This window comes from Cucurbita moschata, unplaced genomic scaffold (genome assembly GCF_002738365.1).
Source record: "Cucurbita moschata cultivar Rifu unplaced genomic scaffold, Cmos_1.0 Cmo_Scf00010, whole genome shotgun sequence".
Taxonomy (NCBI): Eukaryota; Viridiplantae; Streptophyta; class Magnoliopsida; order Cucurbitales; family Cucurbitaceae; genus Cucurbita; species Cucurbita moschata.
In genome coordinates this window covers 1,288,657-1,311,598 of record NW_019268526.1, presented here as the reverse complement: position 1 = coordinate 1,311,598, position 22,942 = coordinate 1,288,657, and the positions used below count along the sequence as shown (strand labels likewise).

The 22,942-nt window shown below is 36.7% G+C and overlaps 5 protein-coding genes across 6 annotated transcripts in view; 3 read left to right on the top strand and 2 right to left on the bottom strand.

Annotated features, from left to right (window-relative positions):
* The first annotated feature begins 1,111 nt into the window (after positions 1-1,111).
* Positions 1,112-6,889, top strand: LOC111448877 (peptidyl-prolyl cis-trans isomerase CYP40-like). 2 transcript variants are annotated; one of them, XM_023088655.1, is made up of 9 exons: positions 1,112-1,509; positions 3,463-3,963; positions 4,117-4,204; positions 4,299-4,351; positions 5,103-5,207; positions 5,377-5,452; positions 5,758-5,795; positions 5,861-5,941; positions 6,584-6,889. In XM_023088655.1, the coding sequence occupies exons 1-8, from the start codon at positions 1,339-1,341 to the stop codon at positions 5,912-5,914; spliced, it is 1,086 nt and encodes a 361-aa protein (XP_022944423.1). In that variant the 5' UTR covers positions 1,112-1,338; the 3' UTR covers positions 5,915-5,941; positions 6,584-6,889. The 2 variants fall into 2 exon arrangements, with proteins under 2 accessions (XP_022944423.1, XP_022944422.1); XM_023088654.1 differs by having other exon boundaries at positions 1,113-1,509; positions 5,861-5,931.
* Positions 6,890-7,791: 902 nt separating this feature from the next.
* On the top strand, positions 7,792-8,705 carry LOC111448602 (alpha carbonic anhydrase 8-like). The gene is made up of 2 exons (XM_023088284.1): positions 7,792-8,278; positions 8,359-8,705. Exons 1-2 carry the CDS (start codon positions 7,792-7,794, stop codon positions 8,613-8,615), a joined length of 744 nt encoding a protein of 247 aa, XP_022944052.1. The 3' UTR covers positions 8,616-8,705.
* A 711-nt stretch (positions 8,706-9,416) lies between these two features.
* Positions 9,417-11,225, top strand: LOC111448101 (protein ANTAGONIST OF LIKE HETEROCHROMATIN PROTEIN 1-like). The gene is made up of 2 exons (XM_023087514.1): positions 9,417-10,891; positions 10,937-11,225. The coding sequence occupies exon 1, from the start codon at positions 9,488-9,490 to the stop codon at positions 10,835-10,837; it is 1,350 nt and encodes a 449-aa protein (XP_022943282.1). The 5' UTR covers positions 9,417-9,487; the 3' UTR covers positions 10,838-10,891; positions 10,937-11,225.
* A 4,492-nt stretch (positions 11,226-15,717) lies between these two features.
* LOC111448731 lies at positions 15,718-16,967 on the bottom strand. The gene is made up of 2 exons (XM_023088447.1): positions 16,506-16,967; positions 15,718-16,429 (listed from the first exon to the last, which is right to left on the bottom strand). Exons 1-2 carry the CDS (start codon positions 16,866-16,868, stop codon positions 15,779-15,781), a joined length of 1,014 nt encoding a protein of 337 aa, XP_022944215.1. The 5' UTR covers positions 16,869-16,967; the 3' UTR covers positions 15,718-15,778.
* A 3,047-nt stretch (positions 16,968-20,014) lies between these two features.
* LOC111448515 (polyadenylate-binding protein RBP47-like) overlaps positions 20,015-22,942 on the bottom strand; it is a 7,781-nt gene continuing 4,853 nt past the window's right edge. Inside the window, exons 5-6 of the mRNA XM_023088174.1 lie at positions 21,100-21,196; positions 20,015-20,363 (exon numbers count right to left, since the gene is read on the bottom strand). Coding sequence (XP_022943942.1) covers positions 20,223-20,363; positions 21,100-21,196 — 238 coding nt within the window. The 3' untranslated portion in view covers positions 20,015-20,222. The remainder of the gene's footprint in view (positions 20,364-21,099; positions 21,197-22,942) is intronic.

Sequence of the window (22,942 nt, the reverse complement as noted above, 5' to 3'; positions counted from 1 at the left end):
CTTGGACAAGAAAGACCGATTATTTTTTTTTTTAATGTGTCGAATATATATTCAAGCTTTTATTATTTTATTATATACTTTTTCAACTCTTGAACTTTAATAATCATTACTGTTTTTACTTAGCATCTAATTAAATTGATAATTGAATACTAATTATGAATATTCAAGAATAATTATTTATGCATCTCCAATGGTTCGAGATTTTTTTTTTTTTTTTTTAAATAAATTATATGATCGGTCGTTTTCTTTCGCCTAAATGATTTGACTAACCGACAATTGACTCTATTTAAGTTACACAAAGACCAACACTTGTTGAATTGGTTTTGGGCAGTTGGGTCGATTTGAGACTTATTTTGTGCACTCGTAAATAATACTGGCAGAAATCAATTAAGTTTTTGGAGAGATATATAAATAAACCGGAGAGGAAAAAACAAATATATCCCGTTTGAGGTAGGAATTCATACTTTCAGATTCTCGGGGTCTTCTTTGAAAATTTTGCTATACAAATGAACTTCCGTCGTTTATCGAATGGACTCCATTACGAGTACCTTATTGATCGTAAAGGTAACTTAGTAGCTCATGAACTAACTTCCTATGCTAACGTTATAAAGTGACCGTTTTTCTCGAAGATCATCCACTACGAGTGCCTTTCACTCTCAATTCCCTTCAAACCTCTAATGCTATTCATTATTATTTTAATTCGCTTATATATATTATTTATTAATGAATAATTACTATTTTACAGCCTAAAATTGTCCGACATTTTGTACGCTCCCAATTCTATTTAAAATATCAAATTCTATCATACATTTAAAAAGTTGTCGAGAGCTCGGTTAACAGTCGAGCAATCAAGGCTTACCCTAATATCAGTTCACTCATAATTAGTGTTCACATAAGCAAGACGGTTCGATATTTTACAATGTTCAAGCAGCCAATGTTCTTGTCAGATTCAATTGGATGGTCACACTTTTTCAAGAACGGGTTTTCCCTCAATTTGAAAACCAACGTACTCCTTATTGCACGAGCCGGGTTACCAAACGTCACGATATATATATATATATATATATTTTTTTTTTTTTTTGCATTATTTATTTATTTATTTAATGTTAGGAAAAATGGGGTAGTAGTGTAAACTTCTGCGTGCGCATCGCACGACACCACGAACAAATGCATTTAAAATTCGAGAGAGGGTTGGTTACATATTTAGAAATAAATAGCGGGTGAGAGACCCTTTGTAGCAGAGAAAAACAAAAAAGGGGGGAAAAAGAAACACACCCTTCTTCTTCGCCTTCTCCAAGAACCAAAGAACACTCTAGAATCTGAACCAGAGCCACCACCATGTCCAAGCCAAGGTGCTTCTTAGACATCACCATAGGCGGAGAGCTTGAAGGTAGAATCGTCATCGAGCTCTATGACGATGTCGTTCCTAAAACCGCCGAGAATTTCAGGGCGCTTTGCACTGGCGAGAAAGGCATTGCTCCTAACACCGGCGTTCCTCTCCATTTCAAGGTCCTTACACAACACACGTCTTTTTTCTCTTTCTGTTTTCTTTTTTTTTTATTATTTTTGTTCGATTGCATATTAGTTTTTTTTTTGGGAGTTGAAGCGTGTTTGTTTATGAGAGATGAAGCAAGGACTTGTAGTTCTGATGATTTTGTTGCTTGGTGTTCGTCGGTCGAAGTGTTTGTTTCCGAGATTTGAGGGGACTTTTGCTTTTGGCTTTAATAGATAGTGATATCCTCGGTAAATGTTGGATTATTATTGCTTCTTTTTTTTTTCTTCCTGCTTTTGAGACTTTTTCGTCGTAGTACGTTCCTAACCTGCGTTTGCCTACTTTCTTATAGGTTAACGACCGTCCTGCTTTCCTTTTACTTTGCCTATCTGTTGTTCAATGGATTTGGATGTTGATTCCGTCGAACAATACGTAACTGAATAAAGAAAAGATAATTACGAAGTCGCCATTAACTTTTTCTGGCCTTCGGTTGTGAAATTTGTGCTTGAGGCTTAAGATTTGGCGGAGGGTTATGCTTTTGTAGATACTATCTTTATGTCTGAACTTAAAGAAAAGGCATACTGTCTTTTCTAGCAGGGATTTCTTCTGTTTGTGAATTGATAGGAGATGAACACTTTGTTTCCCTGTATTATTTCATGTATAAATGGAAAACGAATAAAGAAAATGGAAATTGAAGGTCGCTCTTCTGAAACTTTATTCATAAGACTGCTATGAAAAAGTTTGACGTTACTAGAGTGATTGATATCTTCTGGGAAAAAGTGATCGCTAATGATAAATCACACTGGGATGAGTTAAACTACATTAAAGTTTCCTTGTGTTATAGCATATCTTCTTTTGATTTGATTTCTATGGTGAAAAGCACCTTCAACCTAACATTTTTAGTGGCCTGCCGAGATGTAAGTGTCTGAGAAAAACCTTTCTCATTTCACTTAGTGCTATGAAAGGCACTAAAGCACAACAGTCCTGTGAGCCTTAAGCACAAAAGGTAGAAAAAGAAAAAAAATAACTGCAGACTTCTTTTTAATGAGCTAATAATTTTTCTTAATACATGAAACAAAAAGTATTATGAATAAGGTAAAGAAAAATGTAAGGAATTAAAGCTCTTAAGTTCTAAGTTGCAATTGAGTAGAGAAATGAATATTTGAAGCACCGAGGTGCATGCCTCTAGAATTGAGGTGCCTAATGTGGGCTCGCCGAGGCACTTTTCCAAACAGTATGCAAGGCTAAGGACCATTATAGTCATAGCATCACTCAGGTGCATCAGGCCGAAGAAAACTTGGAATACTTGTTTTTTTGTTTACATCTTTAATTGGAATGTCAGGTGATGTTTGATAAAATATTTCCAAGTTCAGTGAGAAATATTGAAATGAAACATATTTTGTAAGCTGCTGTCATATTTACTAATGATGCATATGCATTTTTGTAAAATGAATATATGATACCATCATTTGGATCATCAGGTCCCTGCAATGCTTCCAAAATTTTTACAAATTTCCGAAATATAGTTCGGTTCACAAGGTTTAGGTGGTTACTCAAATCTTATGCCTGTTTCTTACTGTGTGATAAATATGTTTTTATACTATCTATTATCGTTGCGAACACCTATGGTAGACTATTAGATTTCTTCTATTTACTTAAACTTGAAAGAAAGAAAGTTTTTGTGTTTCAAAATATTATTGTTACCATGGAGATTTTCTTGCTGACACTTTCGTTGATTCTCTTGTACACACTGTTACAATGGAAATTATATGAATGAATATATTTTTTGTAAATATTATCTACCTCATGCACACTTTTTGTGGCTTTACTTTGTATATTCTGGTTGGTTAATGAGGCTTGACACACAGGTTTGTTGCATTTTCTAGAATGCACAACTTCATTTTGCTCCAAACACGATTATGTAGAGTTCGTTTTCCAGTATTTGAAGCCACAATTGTTTAAAATTTTAGGGTGTCTGCTTTCATCGTGTAATCAAAGGATTTATGATTCAAGGTGGGGATATTTCCGCCGGCGATGGTTCTGGGGGAGAATCTATTTATGGTTTGAAGTTTGAAGATGAAAATTTTGAACTGAAACATGAAAGGAAAGGAATGTTGTCTATGGCTAATTCTGGTCCCAACACAAATGGGTCTCAATTCTTCATAACAACAACACGTACACCTCATTTGGATGGAAATCATGTGGTCTTTGGGAAGGTGGTGAAAGGAATGGGAGTAGTTCGCTCAATTGAACATGTCTTAACTGGTGAGAATGATCGTCCAACTCTTGATGTTGTAATCAAGGATTGTGGAGAAATCCCTGAAGGGACAGATGATGGAGTATCAAATTTGTTCAAAGATGGTGATGCCTATCCTGATTGGCCAGCTGATCTTGACCAGAGTCCTTTTGAACTTTCTTGGTGGATGAGTGCTGTGGATTCTATTAAGGCTTTTGGTAATGAACATTTTAAGGTAAAATCTATTATAAAGGTTCTTTGAAGTCTAATGACAAATTTTTTTTGTACTTCGTCAGTTATTATCATCAATTCACTTATTAGTTATCTTCAAAATTTCACTTTATTTTACTTCCATTTTTAATAACAAAATATTGAATAAAATTCATAGAAACAAGATTACAAGATGGCTCTCAGAAAGTACAGGAAGGCTTTGCGGTATCTTGACATTTGCTGGGAGAGAGAAGGGATTGATGAAGGTAAACTCTTCATTTACCTACATTACTTGCGTTTATGGAATCCATACACTAGTTAGACATTGTTCAGATCTTTGATCTTTTATGTTCTTAACAGAGAAGAGTTCATGTCTGAGGAAGACCAAATCACAAATATTTACAAACAGCTCTGTAAGTTTTCATCAAGTACTTAGTGACGAAATTTTATTTTGTATATATTCATAAATGTTCCCTCATACAAAGATGATGCCATTTTTAAGAATCTCAAGGAAGAAGGTTGAAATAAGCATTACATTTCATATGGAAATGATTATTCAAATTAATTGTTTGTTTGGCGTATTTTGTGCTGATGAAATTATTTTCATTGTTATTAGTCTCTGGGAACTTCAAAACCCCTTATACTCTTTGCTTGGTACAAAGTTGGGATGCAGTGGCGTGTGTTTATTCTTTCTTTTATGTTTTATTGTTTATGCATTAAGGTGAAGAGCTTTTTCGCTTAAAGGCAAAATTGTTGCACACCACCTATCGTCCTAGAGAATATAGTAAAGTAGACATTTTAATTTAGTCTAAAGCACTTAAATAGTGTTATCACTATATTATTATTTTTGGACTCGACAATTGCTAGGGTGGAGGATTGAACCATTAGATCTTTGGAACGAAAATTGATGTTTTATTGAGTAAACTATACTTGGATTGACTACAGGTTTTTGTTTAGTACGTTTCATCGATACTATTATCTTTTTAAGATTTAGTGAAAGAAAAGCAAAAAATTGTTTAATTCACTGAGGTACAAGAGGTGTAACAGAAAGCTGAGTATACAGAATGCCTTGGGTGGTCATCGTGGCCAACTGTTTGGTGCAACTGGCATGTTTGAGATGCTCCATATTTTAGTGTAGTCATGTTATCCTTTCGTCTATTGTAGGCTTGTAAACTGAAGTTAGGGGATCTAAAGGGAGCATTGTTGGACACTGAATTTGCAATCCGTGAAGGAGAGAACAATGCAAAAGCCATGTTCCGCCAAGGTCAGGTTGGTATCATCTTTCATTGATGAATTAGTGAATAAGAGATGGTTTGGAATATCTTAATGGTTCTTTTAATTACAATTCAAAGACATAGCTGTACAACCTATCTAGTTCAAGTAAGGTCATAATTACTCGTACGTTTATGTTTGTTTGACTAACCTTGTCACCTATCAGGCACATATGGCTCTTAATGACATTGATGCTGCTGTTGAAAACTTTAAGAAGGCATTGGATTTGGAGCCAAATGATGGTGAGTCATGATTACTTCATTTGGTTTATTTCCTTGCCTGAGATATTATTCCCCCATTTTCCTTGTTTTCCTTTGAGTTGGAAGCTGGTATAGTTTACTGGTTTATATCTTGGTCCGGAATGTCACATCCATTAGTAAGGAAGCAGAGATACACGAGACATGTACATGATAGCTAGGAACACTAAATCTCAGTCTCTCTCTCTCTCAAAAAAAAAAAAAAAAAAAAAAAAAACCCCAAAACATTATTTTCCAACATCTTATGGACTATTGATTTTTTATCTTATCTCTGTTTCTTATTTTTTCAGCTGGAATAAAGAAAGAGCTGGCTGCTGCTAAGAAAAAGGTTGGTACCCAGCAATCTTTTATATTATGTTTGCAAGAATATATGGGACTAATTCTTGTGTACAGGTTGCTGATAGACGTAATCAAGAGAGGAAAGCATATGGCAGGATGTTCCAATAGGAATTTGCTCTCCAATGGTACACACTTGTAAGTTTTTTATAAACTTGTTTGAATAAGAAAAAAAAAATAGTACGTGTTGGATGATGAAAGTCCCACATCGGCTAATTTAGGGAATGATCATGGGTTTATAATCAAGGAATACTCTCTTCATTGGTATGAGGCCTTTTAGAGAAGCCCAAAGCAAAGCCATGAGAGCTTATGCTCAAAGTGGACAATATCATACCATTGTGGAGAGTCGTGTTCATCTAACATAGTATGAGAGCCATGCCCTAAACTTAGTCATGCCAATAGATTGGTAAATCCTCAAATGTCGAACGAAGGACTCCAAAACTAAAGGAGTCGAACCTCTTCAAAGGCATGGTCAAAAAATGACTACGACTCCAAAAGAAAAAGGAGTCGAGCCTCGAAGGGGAGGCGTACTTTGTTCGAGGGGAGGTGTTGGATGATGAAAGTCCCACGTCGGCTAATTTAAGGAATAATCATGGGTTTATAATCAAGAAAAGTTCTCCCCATTGGTATGAGCCCTTTTGGGGAAGTCCAAAGCAAAAGCAGGAGAGCTTATGCTCAAAGTGGACAATATTATACTATTGTGGAGAGTCGTGTTCGTCTAACAGTACGAACACTTGGTTAATCATCTTTTTAAAGAAAAAAACTTTGGCTTCATTTCAGGTTTTGTTTTGGAGCGAGACGAAGAGAAATTGAGATCCAGGTTGTAGTGGCTAGTTCAACTATACAAAACTGCATTTGGAGAGCGGGGTATAGAATGGTCAATTTTTGGGATGGTAATTGGTGTCTTACCTATTGAACTAGACTAAGATTAACCCTCTTTAAAGAAGAAAATATATCGACAAACAGGTAGCTTTTAGTAATTTTGATATGGATATTTTGTTATGTTCAACTTTGGTGATAATATTTTGTTGGTATCATCTCGAGCTTCGATTCAAATGAAATGGATGGTTATTCATGACATTCATATAACTCCTCTTCGAGTAGGTTAATGATTTGTTAATGAACTCCTTGTAGTTGAAATTGGAAGACATGGAAATGGGTTGGTCGTTGGTGCCCTTCGACCCAAGGAAGGATAAAAGTCATAAATGGAAGAAAAAAAAAGATGGAAGGGTCGAAAAAGTTAAGGCTTTAAATCAGTCGGTGAAGCTTTAACAGAAATCAATAGATGGAATTGATAAATAATTTTATTTTTTTTTCAAAAAAAATTATTAGGGGATGGAAAACGTCATATTGGCATCATTAAAATGTCATGACATAATAAGTGGTATGTTTCAAAGGTGTATTTTGGTAAAAACACACTTTTTTATGGTTGAAATGTGCAATTTATTAACAGTTTGTTAGACCCATTTTCAATGGTAGAAAATTTGACATTTTTTAAAAACTTAATTTTTTGTTTTCCTTTTTAGTGGAGAAAGAACTTTAATTACCAACCCATTTCAGCTCCAATATTGTTCCTTAATTTTCTCGAGTGTGTATTAAAACTAAATTACAAGATTTTAACCTTTTTTTTTTTTTTAGTTATTTCTTTTAATTTCTAAAACTTAGCATAAATTTTATGATTTACTTTTTAGGAAAAATATTTGACTATTAACAAAAATATATATATATATATATATATATATATATATATATATATATATATATATAAACATTAATAAACTTACTAGTTTAAATAAATAAAGTTATGAAAAGAAATAAGTTTGAAAAATTATAGAGGTCAGAATTGGAAGACCGAAGTTGGGAAATAAAATTTAAAATTGAAACTATTTTGGTGATTGGTGATAATATAAAAACCCCATCAGCTCAAACATTGGCAACATCAAGAACTCATTCACTTAGGCTTTTGTGTTTCTTCTCTCTATCCAACCATGCCTTCAATATCTTCAAAACTACTCATTCTCTTCATTTGGGCATGCCTCTCAACTCTATCCTCTGCCAATCAGCCTTGGTTTTGGGCACATAATTGCTCTTCCCCTTTCAACCCTACCCACCACCCGTCTCCGCCACCACCTACATCACCAACCTCTCGAACACCGCCATCACAATCCCTACCACCATCACCACCAAGATCACGACGTCCTCGAACACCACCATCACAACAAATGCCATCACCACCACCACCATCACCACAACTGCCGCCGCCACCACCACCACCACGTTCACAACGTCCTCGAACACCACCACGTTCACGAGGTCCTCGCACACCACCATCACAACAATCATCGCCTCCACCACCACCACCAACCCCACCATCCCGAAAGATCATAGTAGGTGGCTCAGAGCATTGGCATCTCGGCTTCGACTATAATGATTGGGCACTTAAGAACGGTCCCTTCCATATAAATGACATCCTAGGTAACCCTTATTGATCACATTTTCAATGTTATTATAAGAATTTTTCATTCTCCAACTTACTTGGAAGTTATTGTTGGCAGTATTCAAATACGATCCTCCAAACAGTACAACTCCGGCTCACAGTGTCTATCAGCTCCCAAACATGAGAAGCTTCGTCAACTGTGATTTGGGAAAGGCCAAAATGCTTGCAAATTCAACACAAGGAAGTACTGAAAATGGCTTTGAATTTCAGCTCAAACACCAAAATCCTTACTACTTTGCTTGTGGAGAAGCCAATGGCTTCCATTGCCAAACTGGATCCATGAAGTTCACCCTAACACCCATACTTCAAGGTTGATATTACAACGTTGAGCTAAACTTAGTCAATACGGTCAAATAAGATTTCCCAATCGGAGAAGATGTATGTGGTCGATCTCCCTTTTTTTTTTTTTTTATCCGTTAAGTTCAACCTCTCAAGTCAGAGTTACACGAACCTCTTCACTTTTTGGTCGAAAATAATGACTTATTTAATTGAGTTATACTCAAGTTGATCTCTTCATCAACTTTTCAACTCAAGCGTATAGCATTTTCAAACATAGAGTACAAATGTGGTATTAGGGTGTTCACATGACGGTTAGATTTCTTTTTTTTTTTTTTTCAGTTTGGGTTGAGGTTAAATTTTTGAAAAACCAAAAAAGTTCAGTCGGTTGGCGGGTTGAAATTTTTTTTGTTAGGTCAACTCGACCAACCCAATGAACCCGAAAATACTTTTAAATATGAAAATTAAGAATATTTGGTGATATAGGATGGTTCAAAGTATAAATAAAAGTTCTTAGGAGGGGCCGAGCCCAGCATAAAATAGACGGACTGAGCCCAGCATAAAATAGACGGGCCGAGCCCAGCAGAAACTAGACGGGCCGAGCCCAGCAGAAAATAGACGAGCCGAGCTAAGAAGAAAATAGACGGGCCGAGCCCAGCAGAAAATAGACGAGTCAAGCCCAGCAGAAAATATAGGGCCGAGCCCAGAAAAAATAGACGGGCCGAGCCCAGAAGAAAATAGAGGGCTGAGCCCAGCATAAAATAGACGGGCCGAGCCCAATCCGATAGTTTATCCAGGCCCGTATGGTTTGGGCGGATTGAAAAAAACAGACTTGAAGAATCCCGATCTGGATTTTGCCCTTCCCCCAGTAGAAACCTCCATCTCCGGCGAGGAGGACGGCGTCAACAGCCATGGATCAATCCTTCTTACTGATGCTCTCAACTCTCCTCCACCTCCACAACTACCTCGATCCCACCATTACCCTTCTCCCTTCCACTCCCTCCTCCGCCTCCTCTCCTTCCTCCGCCTCCTTCAACTCTCCCACCTCCCTTCTTTCCTCCTCCTCCGCCGCCCCTCTCCTCTTCTTCACAATCGCCTCCGTCCTCTCCTTCATCGCCTCCTCTCGCTCCAACGCCTCCTCCTCCCCTTCCCGAACCTCCTCCACTACCCTTCCTCCCTCTTCCTCCGATTACTCCGTCTCCGCCTTCCGCGCCTTCTCCACCGACCACATTTGGTCCCTCGAAGCCCCTTTTCGCGATGCCCAATGGCGCTCCCTCTACGGCCTCTCTCACCCTGTCTTCACCACCATCGTCGACAAGCTCAAGCCCCATATTGCTCTCTCCAATCTCTCTCTCCCATCCGATTACGCCGTCGCTATGGTCCTCTCTCGCCTCTGCCACGGCCTCTCCGCTAAAACCGTCGCTGCTCGTTTCTCTCTCGAACCCTATCTTGTTTCCAAAATCACCAATATGGTCACCCGTCTTTTGGCCACCAAGCTTTATGCTGAGTTTATTAAGATTCCGGTAAGTCGCCGGCGTTTGATTGAGACCACTCAGGCTTTCGAGGAGTTGACTTCTCTCCCCAATATGTGTGGCGCCATTGATGGGAGTCCGATCAAGCTTCGTCGATTACCCCCTGACCAGAATTTTTCCACTAATTACAATTGTCGATTTGGGTATCCCTCGGTTCTGCTTCAAGTTGTTGCGGACAACAAGAAAATTTTCTGGGATGTGTGTGTTAAAGCTCCTGGTGGTAGTGACGATGCCAGCCATTTTAGGGATAGTCTTATGTACCATAGGCTTACTTCTGGTGATGTTGTTTGGGATAACGTAATTAACGTTAGGGGTCACCATGTTCGACCTTACATTGTGGGTGATTGGGGATATCCTCTGTTGTCTTTCCTGTTGACACCATTTTCGCCGAATGGCATCGGCACGCCTGCACAGAACCTGTTTGATGGAATGCTGATGAAGGGTAGGTCTGTGGTGGTTGATGCTATTGGGTTGCTTAAAGCTAGGTGGAAGATTCTTCAGGATTTGAACGTGGGTTTAAGTCATGCGCCACAGACCATTGTTGCTTGTTGTGTGTTGCATAATTTGTGTCAAATTGCCAAGGAGCCAGAGCCTGAACCATTGAAGGACCCAAATGAGACTGGCCCTGCACCCAACATTCTTGACACTGAAAAGTCTCTGTGTTATTATGGTGAAAGTGTGAGGCAGGCGCTGGCTGATGATTTGCATCAAAGGCTTCCATCGAGGTAGCTAACGTTCCATCAATATAGTCTTTCATTTTGCACTTTCATTGTTGCCATGCTTGGTGGTTTTGTTTATGTTCTGTTGGGTCTTAAGTTCAACCACTGAAGTCATTGCATACATTAGAAAGAGTAATTGTTCATAGCTTGATCCTAGAAGAACTCTGCCATTGACTGATAGCTTTAGATCATTAGTTAGAAACAAAGGGATGCGTTTGTTGAGTAATGCATGATTGTCTTAAGATCCTAGGCGTTGTGTATCTGAGTTCAATGATGCTTATATGAACTGTAAGTTATGGGTGAATGTTTGTAGAAACTTAGTGTTCATTGTGTACTCAGAAACTCTAATTGAAGCATTTCAGCCAGTTTGATGTATGTTTGATGATATATTTTGGCTACTTTGCATCTTTGATTCCTGAAATCATTTAGATTTGGTGTTTCTTTATAAAGGAACTGATAGAGAACTTGGAAGAATTAAGTTTGAGAATATTTTTTTAGGAATAGGAAGAGAGTTTGATACAGGAGTGTACTTTCAACCGGCTAATCCGAGTTATAAGGGTTAGGTTGGGTTTAAAAGGGTTTCGGGTTTGGGTTGGGTTCGTTTTTTGGAACTCGATCTGGTTCGGGTTCCGATCCACAACTCGAAAACCTCAAAAAATTTAAAATAGGACCAAGCCCTTGCCACCTAGCGCATCTGCACTTCGCATAGTGCAAATGGTCTCTCTCTACTCTTGGATACACGAGATTGAATTAATAATTGTAATGATGAAGTATGTTATTCCATCGTTATCATCTTTCTTATTGTCTCTCTGCTCTTCGTCTTTATAGTTCTCATATTACAGTGTTCGTCTTCGTCGTTCGCCTCTTTATTTCTCTGTTAACGTCGTTCTTATCTCATTGCGGACGTCGTTCCTGTCTCTTCTCAATTTGGAACAACCCAAACACACTTCTTGTCTCTTCTCAGTTTAGAACAACTCAAACACAACCCGAACCCAACCTGAAGATAAAGAGTTGAGTTGGGTTGGGATGGTGAAAATTTTCGATCCTTACCCACAAATCCCAAAAGGTAAAACAAGGTCCTCATAAATCATGGAGACCGATTCGAGGACTAAGCCCCTAACCCAAAGGGGTAATGAGACCTCAAATATTCGGTCAACATCTCCCCTATTGATACAACAAAGCCCTTGTATAGACTCTGGAGCATCATCTAAATAGAGATACACCCACCTAAAAAGATATGCAATATTATCTTATTTAGGTGTTCGTTATCAAAAACACCATATCAATCATTAACTCTTATGAAGAATGTCACCCACAATGGCCATTCATGCCAGACATAAAATAAAGTTATAGAATGACCATGTTTTTCCCCTTTCGGTTCAACAATGTAGGAACCCAACCGGACCCAAGAATTCGACCCTTCATTGGGTCATGGTGTTCGGATAATCCAATGACTCAAATAACCCAAACTATATAGGTTAAGTAAACCCAAACGATAAAGGGTAAGTTGAATTGATTTTTTTTTTTTTTTCTTTTCCGATTTGGATTGGATTGAATTTTTGAAAAACTGAAAATTTGTTTCGGTTCATGGATTGAAACTTTTTTGGTCGAGTCAACCCTAACAACTCGAAGGATCACAACCCATCCAAACCCTAAATTTGTTACGATTCTCTAAATTTTTTAATATTATTTTTAAATGTTCATATGTATTTTTAAAATGTCGTTCATATATTAATGGCAAAGGTATTTTTATATTTTTAAAGTTTTTAAATAAATTTAAGGATATTATTGAAGTTAAAAGAGTATTTTTTAAATAACTATTTTTATGGATAAAAATATTTTTTAACTTTATTTCTTTGAATATTTTTATTAATTCAGCCTAAAATTAAACCGTCAGCCACGTTGTCACGGTCTCCGCCCCCTCATATAATTATATTTTTGAAGAGTAATACAGTCAACGCATTGGAGTTAGAATGGTCAACATATCAAGAGTCAAAACATCAGTTTCTAAATTACTGTGTTCAGTCAAAGGTTTCGGCCGTCGGTTTTGTCTTTTGACTTTGACTTGATATTTCATAGTCAACGTCACTAGGTTGACCACAAGTTAGACACTTTGACTCAGTCAACTCATACTCGATTTCATTTTTAGTCCTCACATATTATATAGTCAAGCAAAATTGAAATTACATTACAAACATAATTATTTAGTTCCAAAATATCGTCTCATTCGTATCTATCTTGTTTAGTTAATTTAAGATATAATAATGTTTCGAAAGATAAATTAAATATAGACCGTGTTAATAAAATTTCATGTCACTTGCCACTAACTTAGAAATAAAATGATGTATTTTATCTGCTGAGTTATGTTTATGTTAACATATACAAATATTTTAGCGTATAATCGTCAGAGTTAAAGTATTTTTATAATTACGCAATATTTTATCTTGAGTCCAAGTTCACATATAACAGCTAAAGCTCACCGCTAACAAATTTTGTCCGCTTTGGCCCGTTATGTATCATCATCTGCCTCACAATCTTAAAACGCGTCTAATAGACAATAACTTTCAATTCTTTAAAATCTTTCTTAGTTATTCAGGATCGTTCTCATTCGGATGTAATCACAATTCATTAATATACTGCTCTTTTACTCGAGTGTCACATCATAACTTTATATAATGAATCTCCACAACTCATTTTAAGTGTTGAGTTCAAACTCTTCCTTGGGTCGTGACCTTCCCTTGAATTCTCAAAACTTCTTTCGCTTCATCCCCACAGAGGCAGAGAACCCATTGCTGTCTCGGCGTACTACCGGAAGCTCTGGGAAGTCGGAATAGGAGAGCACTCATCTGGGAGTGGACTTACTACTTAGATGCTTTCAACATTTATTCGCTCCGCACTTGGCTACCCAGCGTTTATCGTGGGCTAGTTATAATCAAATATGAACCGAACTCGTGCATTCTTTTTTATTAATTGTCACGAGAACAGTGATACCAACATGATTTAACTACGACGAACCGTCATATTAATTTATAATAATTAATAGATAATTTATAATGATTTTTTTTTATTAAATCATAATAATGATGTGAAAGAGTGGGTGGTCCAAAGGGTATCTCATTTAAGCATTAAATAATAATGTAAAGTAGCATAGCAAATATGAATCTCTTAAAAGAAAAAGAAGAAAAAGAGAGAAAGCTTGTCACATAATGATACCTCAAGGTGGACCTCTTTCTCAATCATATAATAAAAACTCTACTTTTTATTAATATATATATATATATTTCTCGACCTTTAATTTAAAACCGATAGGATGGTTCGAGAATATCTCGTTCACTATGTAGTCTCACAAACGTACTCTTATGGTAGCGAGATAGCGATTGTGCGACATTTGTTCTAACCCAACGAACAAGTCAATCATGAGAAATTTGGATTTCGTGAACAACATCGGTGTACTCGAATCTCGAGTCATGTTTGAGAGAGATATTTTGGAAAACGTGAGCGAGAAAATACGTTGATTGCGTATAATGTTATAAACTAAAAGCGATTAGGCAACAACAACGGATTTGATAGTATATAACCCGACTAGTCATATCCCCCCTATAGTACATTTTGACATAAAGACTTATCCAAGATAAAAGCAGGTAGGAGGGGTTTGGAACAGGCATGCAGCCATGGATAACACATCCTGGACCAACATGATCGGGACATCCAATATGCGGTCGTAGATAACACGCCTTGGACAAGCATGACCATAACATATAACACCACACAACTCATCTCTTCAGCCTCTTTACCTATCGGTTTTCCTCGAGTCGACTGTTGTAGCCGAACATTAGAATAATGGGAGAAGGAAATGACGACGATTTGAATGGTCACACAGGATTCTTACCTTTCCATCCTTTTTAAGACGTTTTGACATTTAACCTATTAGACGTAACTTCAAACATCATGAACACGAACACCGACCCATTAAATAAACGAACAACATGATGGAGTGAATAGATGTTGGCATATAATTAAACACTAAAAAGGTAAAGGAAAAAGTGTTGTTAATGGTTGGGTTATGTAATGACCACCAACTCCTTTTGTCTTTCGCCATTGCTTAAATCTTTTGCACGAGCAAAGAAGATGCCAATTAAAGCCAGGGAAAAAGGGAAAAGGGGAAAAAGGAAGAGGGTGGTGGGGAAAATAGAATCATTTTAGGGTTAAATCTCGAACGTTTACGTTTATTTTAGGTTAAATTAGGTTTTGTAGCCGAGTTATGTCGATTCTATTGTTGTCATTCATATGAGTGTTAAACTAACTTAATATATTATCGGGTTTGGAAAAATTTAGATTAATTTTTTTAAAAAAACATTATATATATTAATATCCTTCCACTATTTTAAAAATTTTCAAAAATAGATTTATGAATAGTACTATGTTTCAAAAATACCCGTAAAATTTTAAAATTAATATTAACGCTCTTTACCTTCATAAAAAAATTTAAAAAAGATTTCATCAATATATGAACGAAAATCGTCTATTAACATCTCATAGATTATCTACGAACGTTTTAATGTTACTTTGGAAAGTTTGAGCATTTTTTAAACGTGGTACGGTAAGATTCTTTTTTTTTTTTTAATTTTTAAAAAAAGTTTAAAGATATTTTTAATATTTTTTTAAAAAAAATTAAGGGTATTAGTGAAAGTTTTGAAAATTTAATGATTTTAAAGGAATTTTTAAACCATTTTGAAAGTTAAAAAATATTTTTAAGTAGAAAGTTATATTTTTTTTTTATTAATTTAGTGTTTTTAAATATATAAATAAATATATTATCCTCCTCTAAAAAAACATGCCCAAAAACTTAAATTCTTTATTATTTATTTATATATAAAATACTGAAAAAAAAAACATTCTCTTACATTTATCAATCCAAACAAAAAAAAATCAAAATTAAAAATCTGCCGGTTCATCCACGTGTCAACGACCCAATATCTCTAGAAATCTCCTGCATACCGGACCGGTTAAACCGCAAGCAACGGCCCAAAAAGCTCCTCTTCTTCATAAACTCCTCGGAAACCGTCCGGTTCGCCGCTGTGAAATGCCTCCTTGGACCGACGCTGTCGGCTGATCGGAAACTCGAAATTTTCATGTCGTTCTCCATTCTTTCCGACATTACAACGTACGTAGACCTCAGCTTATCAGCTTTCTCCGTCGCTCGGCCTTCGGAAGTGCTACGAAACAATAAGTCTCTGAGCCTCCATTTTCTATTGGCCTTAGAGAACGAAATCGCCGACAAGAACGACAACGACTTTGATTTTCCGGCGCCCGTGCAGCCGTCGCCGTCGCCGTGAATTGGAGTTCGAGAAGAGATTCTGTAAGGGGAAACGGATCGAGTGGGTTTGCGAGCAAAATTAGAGGAAATGTATGAGATTTCCTCTGTTCTTCCTCTGTTTTTGCTCTGTTTATCAGCGAGCTCATAATTGGTTCGATGGTTAAGAGTCTCTTTCATTAGCGCCGCTTCAAATGGGTCGTCGTTGATGTTCATTTCGGAGCTGTTCTTCGTTTTACGTTGGGAAATCCTCGAATTGTGCGGCGATCTCGGCGACGACATGTTCGACTGTCGAAGAAAAAAATTTAGCAGAGGAACTTGTAATAAACTTTTAATTTAACATTTGGTCGGAAAAAACAATGACCTTGAATCCGGGAGGGGGTTTGAGCGGCCGGATTTTACCGCCGTCGAAGAGCTCATCGGCGGAGAGAGAAGCTTTAGTGCAGAGCGACTGGCGGCTGAAATCAAATTCAAAATCCTGCTCGGCGGAGCAATTGGGGGATTTGGGAATGCCGGGTTTCTCCTCCCAGCGGAAGGGGACGGCGGAGGGAGAGCCAATCGGAACGTCGTCGTCGTGGCGGAAGAAGTTGACGGCGAGAGAGGAGGGGCTGGTGGGCGCACTAAGGGAGGAGAAGGGAGTGGAAGGAGCGGAGAGATAGTGGGAGGAGCAAGGGCTGCCGAAGTTGAAAAGGTCGCCGGCGGGAGAGACTCCGACGGCCACTTCCATCTCCGTTGACGGCGGCAAGGCGGTGGATCTGAAGCTGTGTGAAATGAAGGAAGGGGATTAGGTGGAGGAGATAAAGAAAGAAGAGGAAAGTTGAGAGAAATTGAGTTCTAAATTATGATCAAAAGTGGAGCCGCCATTGTGGATAGAATCAAAACTATTCTATTCTTCCAATATGAACACGTTGACCACGTTGACCACGTTGACCACATTCATATTTATTTAAGTTTTAAGCATCCAATGAAAATCTTCGGTTCGTTCTTTCGACTTAGTTTGGCTTTAGTTCACTCGGTTGGGTCGGTGTAACTACTTTGACCGTCCCACACAACTCGTCCTTATTTCATTCAACAGTGATTATTAATGTGTGAGACCTTATGCATGTTGTATGTCATATGATCATAGATTACTTCTTTTGAAGTTGATTTTTTGGTAGTAGTAGTGCGTGTTAGCCCATAGTTAGACCTAGGGAGTGGGTTCATATGCGCGTGAATGAACTGTGTGTAGAGAAGTACTATGCATCTCGCTCTATCGTAAAGAACTCAGGTACGAATGACGACCATCATTTTCGCCATATTTTCAGTGCTAGGGTAGTATAATAACGTTTTTTCAATTTTGAACTGAGTTTTTAAGCCTATTTCAATCATGATTTTCTTGTGATTACAGGTTTACGAGTATTTAAGTTATGACAAATTTTAAAATAACACACCTCTTGATACGGTTGACCTCATTTTTCTAACATTCATATCAACATACCTCTCGATACGGTTGACATTTCATATATTGTAGAAAATATGATAAGTGGGTTGTCGTATTATTGTTTCATACATCGATAAGGGCATTTGTGTCATTGTTTTATACGAGAGGAAAGATCCTCGTTATCATACATGTATACGTGTCATTGTGTCAATACTGTTACACTCACAATCAGGAATCTCAAAATATATACATTTTGAGAATAATTACTCCGTCTTTTATTAAATCAAATACACCCGTGAAATTGAAATTATATATTAGAGTTATGAGTATATATTAGAGTTACTTATCAATACAAACGTAGCGATATATAGGTAAGACACTAATAATGATTAAAACGTCCATTTCAAAGTCGTTGAACTCGAAAAAGTGTATGATATACTAAACGTAGCTAGTCCAATAATAGATGATAAGCATATGGGTGTCCTTAGCACATGGTGAATTAATGCTTGTGATCAAATGGATTGGCTTAGGCTGCTTCCTACCTATAATAGCCTTTTAATAATTTAGAGACAAGCTATAAATCTCCTCACTCATATTCGTGGTAAAATATGTTCGTTAAATTATAAGCTACGAGTTTCTTTCTAAAAGTTGGTGTAGTTTATAATAATTAAAATTACTTATCAAATGCAAAAACACGAGAAATTTTGGTAAGATCGTTTCATTCAACCTCGTTTTGTTTGATCGGTGGCGTGAATCTTAGAACTTTTCATAGTTCTGTTCATCGATTATTGTTAAGTCACGTGTTCTTAATATGAAAAAGAAAGTCAGTAATTTAAAAAATTAAACCATAAGATATACGATTGAATATCGTGAATATAGTTTTACTTGAACTAATTATGACTCATAGCTTGGAATACATGTCAAATATGAAATCGAGTATAAGATCATATTCATTCCCACGGAACCGTTGAAAGCTATGGGTCTAGAGACGAAGAAGAAGAGATGGCTTAGCCATATCCAATAATATATCCGTTCATGAGATGGAGCACATGGAACCATTAATTTGTGCATAAAAATTGACTTGAAGAGTTAATGTAAAGCATTTAACATTTACAACTATCATAACTTTACCTTTGGAAAGAATATATGATTCAGTAAGAAAGTGTAGTACAGGTCCATAACTTTTATTTCTTTTTAGTTTCCATTTATTTTATCATTTTATTATTAACGTGACCAAGTTCACATTTAGTAGATATTGTTCTCTTGGCGTAAGTCCACTGTTAGAAAATATTATTATAAAGTTTTTCAAAACACGTCTATACTAGAGAACGATTTCTACACCTTGTGTAACCGATGTGGGATTTCACAATTCACTCCTTAGTCGATGTGGGGATGTGGGATCTCACAATCCACCCTCTTCGGGGCTGGGGCCTAGCATCCTCACTGATATTTGTTCCCTTTTTCAATCGATGTGGGACCTCCCAATCCACTCCCCTTCAGGACCTAGCGTCCTTGCTAGCACACCTTCTCGTATCCATCCCTTTCAAGGCTCTAACCCGAGGCTCAACCTCTTTTTGGGTTTTCCCTTTCAAACTTCCCCTCAAAGTTTTTCAAAATGCGCCCGGGAGATGTTTTCATACCCTTAAAAAGTGTTTCATTCTCCTCCCCAACCGAAGTGGAATCTACATGCCCATAACACACTAACACATGTATTCTTTTAAATTTTACAACATAATAACACTTAATATAATAATTTGTAACTAAAAATTCTAGAGCTAAAATAAATGCATACAATTAGAAGTGCTCATGTAACTTAATAATCCGACTGGAACACAAATTCAGGATTTTTACATTGTGTCAACCCAATCAATCCAATCCGACAATAGGGTTACAACCCCACTACCCAACCCGAAAATAGAAGATTGAGTTGGATGATCCGACAATAGGGTTACAACCCCACTACCCAGCCCGAAAATAGAAAATTGAGTTGGATGGTAAAATTTAGGTGGCTTGTTAAACTAAAATAAAATAATATAAAAAATTAATAAATTTGAGACTTAAAATCCTCTGATTCCAGCCCTTTATTTTTTTCACTAACCCCAACAAGCAGAAAACTTCGGGAAGAAAAAAGTAAAAAGTGAAAAGTAAAAAGAAAAAAAAGGTAGAAAAGCAGTAATTATATATATCATTGATTTACAAAGCATCCAATGTTGAACCTGCATGAATCTGGAACAAGACCACAATTCTAAGGACCCCATGTTGTTAGAATATTATTTTAAGGATTATGGTTCAAAGCATCTATATATTAAAAAATAATAATAATAATATAATTATAATCTGTAAATCAACTTTAAAAAAAAAAAAAAAATACCCCCTCAGCCAAGAAGAATCAACCCGCATACCCCAAAATTGTTCAGCAGATGAGCTAGCTACAAGCAGTCTAATCTCAAGCATGACTCGAGCAAGGCAGTAACTAATAATGTTATGAAGCCATATAATTCAGCAAATAAAGATTCAGCTAACCACAACTTAAATAAGTTCTCGCTATTACCAAGTCAATGTATATATTGATAGCTAATAGATTTGTGTTTTGAATGCTCAGATTTTAGTTTGACGGTGGCAATGGCAATGGCAATGGCAATGGCCATGGCAATGGCCTTCTCAAGATGTCCCATTGACTGCGGCAGCTGCGGCATGCATGTTTGCGTCCTGATGCTGTGGTATATAGTAACCACCATAGCCACCATAGCCTTGCCCTCCATAACGTCCCCCATTCCATTGGTTATTAGAATCACCTCTCCACTGCCAAACATTAAACCAAGAGGAATAAGAATAGTATAAATGGGTTGTTGTTCGTCATTAAAAGGCTATTGAAGGTCAAATACCCTACAAAAATGTGTTCATAGTAGCTAAGAACAGATTTACGATTATTGCTGCTAAAAGAGAAGTCAAAGAAAAAGATGCCAGAGGACTGACAATGTGCAATAAATCAAAAAGGTTGAAGAAACTAATTACCAACAGTATGATGCAGCAATGCCTTCATGACAAAGGTCAAAGATATGGGGAGAAGGCAACAAAAAAAAAAAAAAACACGTTCCTAGATGATTCGGCATGAAGTAAACAGATCTTCAAAATCAATGTTCAAATGTTCAATAATTTACTCTCTAAATGTATAAATTTCCCCGGTAATTCTTTTTATGTCAATTAATCCTTTTGTTCAATAAAGGTCTTATTATATTCAAAGTTGTCTAAACAGGTTCATCAGACCTTGGGAGTATCAATAAGTCCAATATGTATTCAATAATTGTCTAATAATGTCATGATATTTTTTACAGTAACAGACCCAAGAATAGAGGGAAGATGGGATATCCCCACTCCAAACAAGTGTCGTACTTCCATATGCATCGTCATCAAATCCCATTTCTCCTATTTTCTAAAGGTTCTAGGCCATACAACAACAAGTAGTAATCTAAAAATATTCATAAGAAGACGAGTAAAACAGGACAAAGATTTAAAAAGAAAAATAACATAATCAAACCTGCTTGTTCCCTGTACTGCGACCCCAAGAAAGACGAACAGTTTGCTTGCCGATAACTGTACCATTCAGTCCCTGTATTGCATCCTCAGCATTCTTTCTACAAAAAAGAGAAAAATACGTGCAAAGATAGGTCATGTGCTGTCCATTAGTACCCACGAATACATAGTGTTTCATGAAAAACTCATTTTCTTTGCATGTAATTGGATGAATGTGTTTGTTTAAATCAAGCTGGAATAAGTACTATAAAAACCAAAGCTAAATATTTGTTTAAAGACCAATAAATACATCGCTATGGATCTAGCCGTTAGCCAATACAATGCTTAGAATCCTAAAAAAAAAAATTAGTACTGCATTAGAGATTGGTTATCTCTACCCCTTGCCCTGGGTGCACAAATCACATAAAATTGTAGTTTAAAGAAACATTTAAGTATGAGAATGGATAGCGTCCATCTAACCTCATTTTAAAGAAACATTTATCCAAATAACTTATAGTTTAAACAACTATGAAATATATTCATAAAAAACAACAAAATATAGTTTAAAATTTAAACCAAAAAAACCATTTTCAGAAACATCACTCAGCAGTCAGCAGTTGTCAATTTGAAGGAAGATGGGATATAGGACCAGTATTTGTTGGCAAAGGGGCAATTGAGGAATAGGCTGCCTTGTGTCTGTCTTTCATGCACAAGATAAGATACACTCATACACCATCCTAAAGAGAGAGCTCATGTTGGATATCTCTTCTGAATCATATCGTGTGTGTTAATAGCGTACTCTCACAATTAATGTCCCATAAGAACTAAACCTTTTTCAGGTCCATGCATCCGAAAGTTCACTGAACTCTATAAATAGAGAAGCAATAACAACCTTGTTTTTGAATCAATTCACTGGAAAGGGAAAAAATCAAGCAGAAGCTGGAAGGTTCTAGGAGCCATCTGGATCATCTGAGGGGTAGAATGATGATAGCAAATCTGATAGGAAAGCCCACACTCAGTATCTTCCTCCAAGAAGAGTTTTCAAAAGTTGAGATCCTAATCATGCATAGGGTGTTTCATGTATCTGTGATAGTTTCCTGGTGGAGGGAGAGGAGTCTAGGAAACACAAGTGCATTTCTAATCTACCAGTCTAGTCAAAAGCTGGCAGAAGAGCCGTTGGGCTCTTATTCGATCCTTATGCCTGAGAATAGACTTTTGATGACCCTTAGACGAGGTGCAAACATATAAGTCCAGCCAAGTGTTGATGGGTAAGAGCCAAATTTATCCATGATGACTCTTCTACATAGGTATTCTTTCTCATAATGTACCTAAAAATTCATGAATGTCACTTGTATGATTGTAAGAATAGCCTCCGTTGGAGATATGACTTTCTCCATTTTTCAAGCTTGTTATCTATTATATCAGCAATAGGGGCCTAAAAGAAGATGGAGCAACCACTAGTGCCAACCTTGCAATGAAATCTGTTTACATCAGCTTTGAAGGATGAATCAGTATTATTTATCCCCAATAAAAAAATTTCAATACTCGATATTAAGCTCTAAAGCTTCCTTAAAGATGTTGATGATATTATAGAGGGTTTCTTTTCATCGAAAAAATCAAGCTTTCATAAAGAAAAATGAAATAAAATTGTACGAAATTTGGTAAGACCGAAGGAGAAGCTTTAAGAGAAGAGTCTACTAAAGCAATCTGCCATATCGATGGTGAGGAATGGAGAAAGAGGGTCACCTTTTCTGACACCTCTTAAAGCTAAGATTTTATCTATAGGCTTGTCATTAATGACGTTGGAGAAGTTGGCACCAGAGACTCATTTACTAAAAAAGAAAAAAAAAAAAAAAAAAAAAAAAAAA

What these genes read in the sequence shown, in the direction of transcription:
- LOC111448877 (XM_023088655.1), top strand. Translation starts at nt 1,339, where the DNA reads ATGTCCAAGCCAAGGTGCTTCTTAGACATCACCATAGGCGGAGAGCTT. An exon ending in GCGTTCCTCTCCATTTCAAG is followed by an intron (nt 1,510 to 3,462) that starts GTCCTTACACAA and finishes TTAAAATTTTAG; the next exon opens with GGTGTCTGCTTTCATCGTGT. An exon ending in CCATGTTCCGCCAAGGTCAG is followed by an intron (nt 5,208 to 5,376) that starts GTTGGTATCATC and finishes GTCACCTATCAG; the next exon opens with GCACATATGGCTCTTAATGA.
- LOC111448602 (XM_023088284.1), top strand. Translation starts at nt 7,792, where the DNA reads ATGCCTTCAATATCTTCAAAACTACTCATTCTCTTCATTTGGGCATGC. An exon ending in CCATATAAATGACATCCTAG is followed by an intron (nt 8,279 to 8,358) that starts GTAACCCTTATT and finishes TATTGTTGGCAG; the next exon opens with TATTCAAATACGATCCTCCA.
- LOC111448101 (XM_023087514.1), top strand. Translation starts at nt 9,488, where the DNA reads ATGGATCAATCCTTCTTACTGATGCTCTCAACTCTCCTCCACCTCCAC.
- LOC111448731 (XM_023088447.1), bottom strand. Translation starts at nt 16,868, where the DNA reads ATGGAAGTGGCCGTCGGAGTCTCTCCCGCCGGCGACCTTTTCAACTTC. An exon ending in AACCCCCTCCCGGATTCAAG is followed by an intron (nt 16,430 to 16,505) that starts GTCATTGTTTTT and finishes TTTCTTCGACAG; the next exon opens with TCGAACATGTCGTCGCCGAG.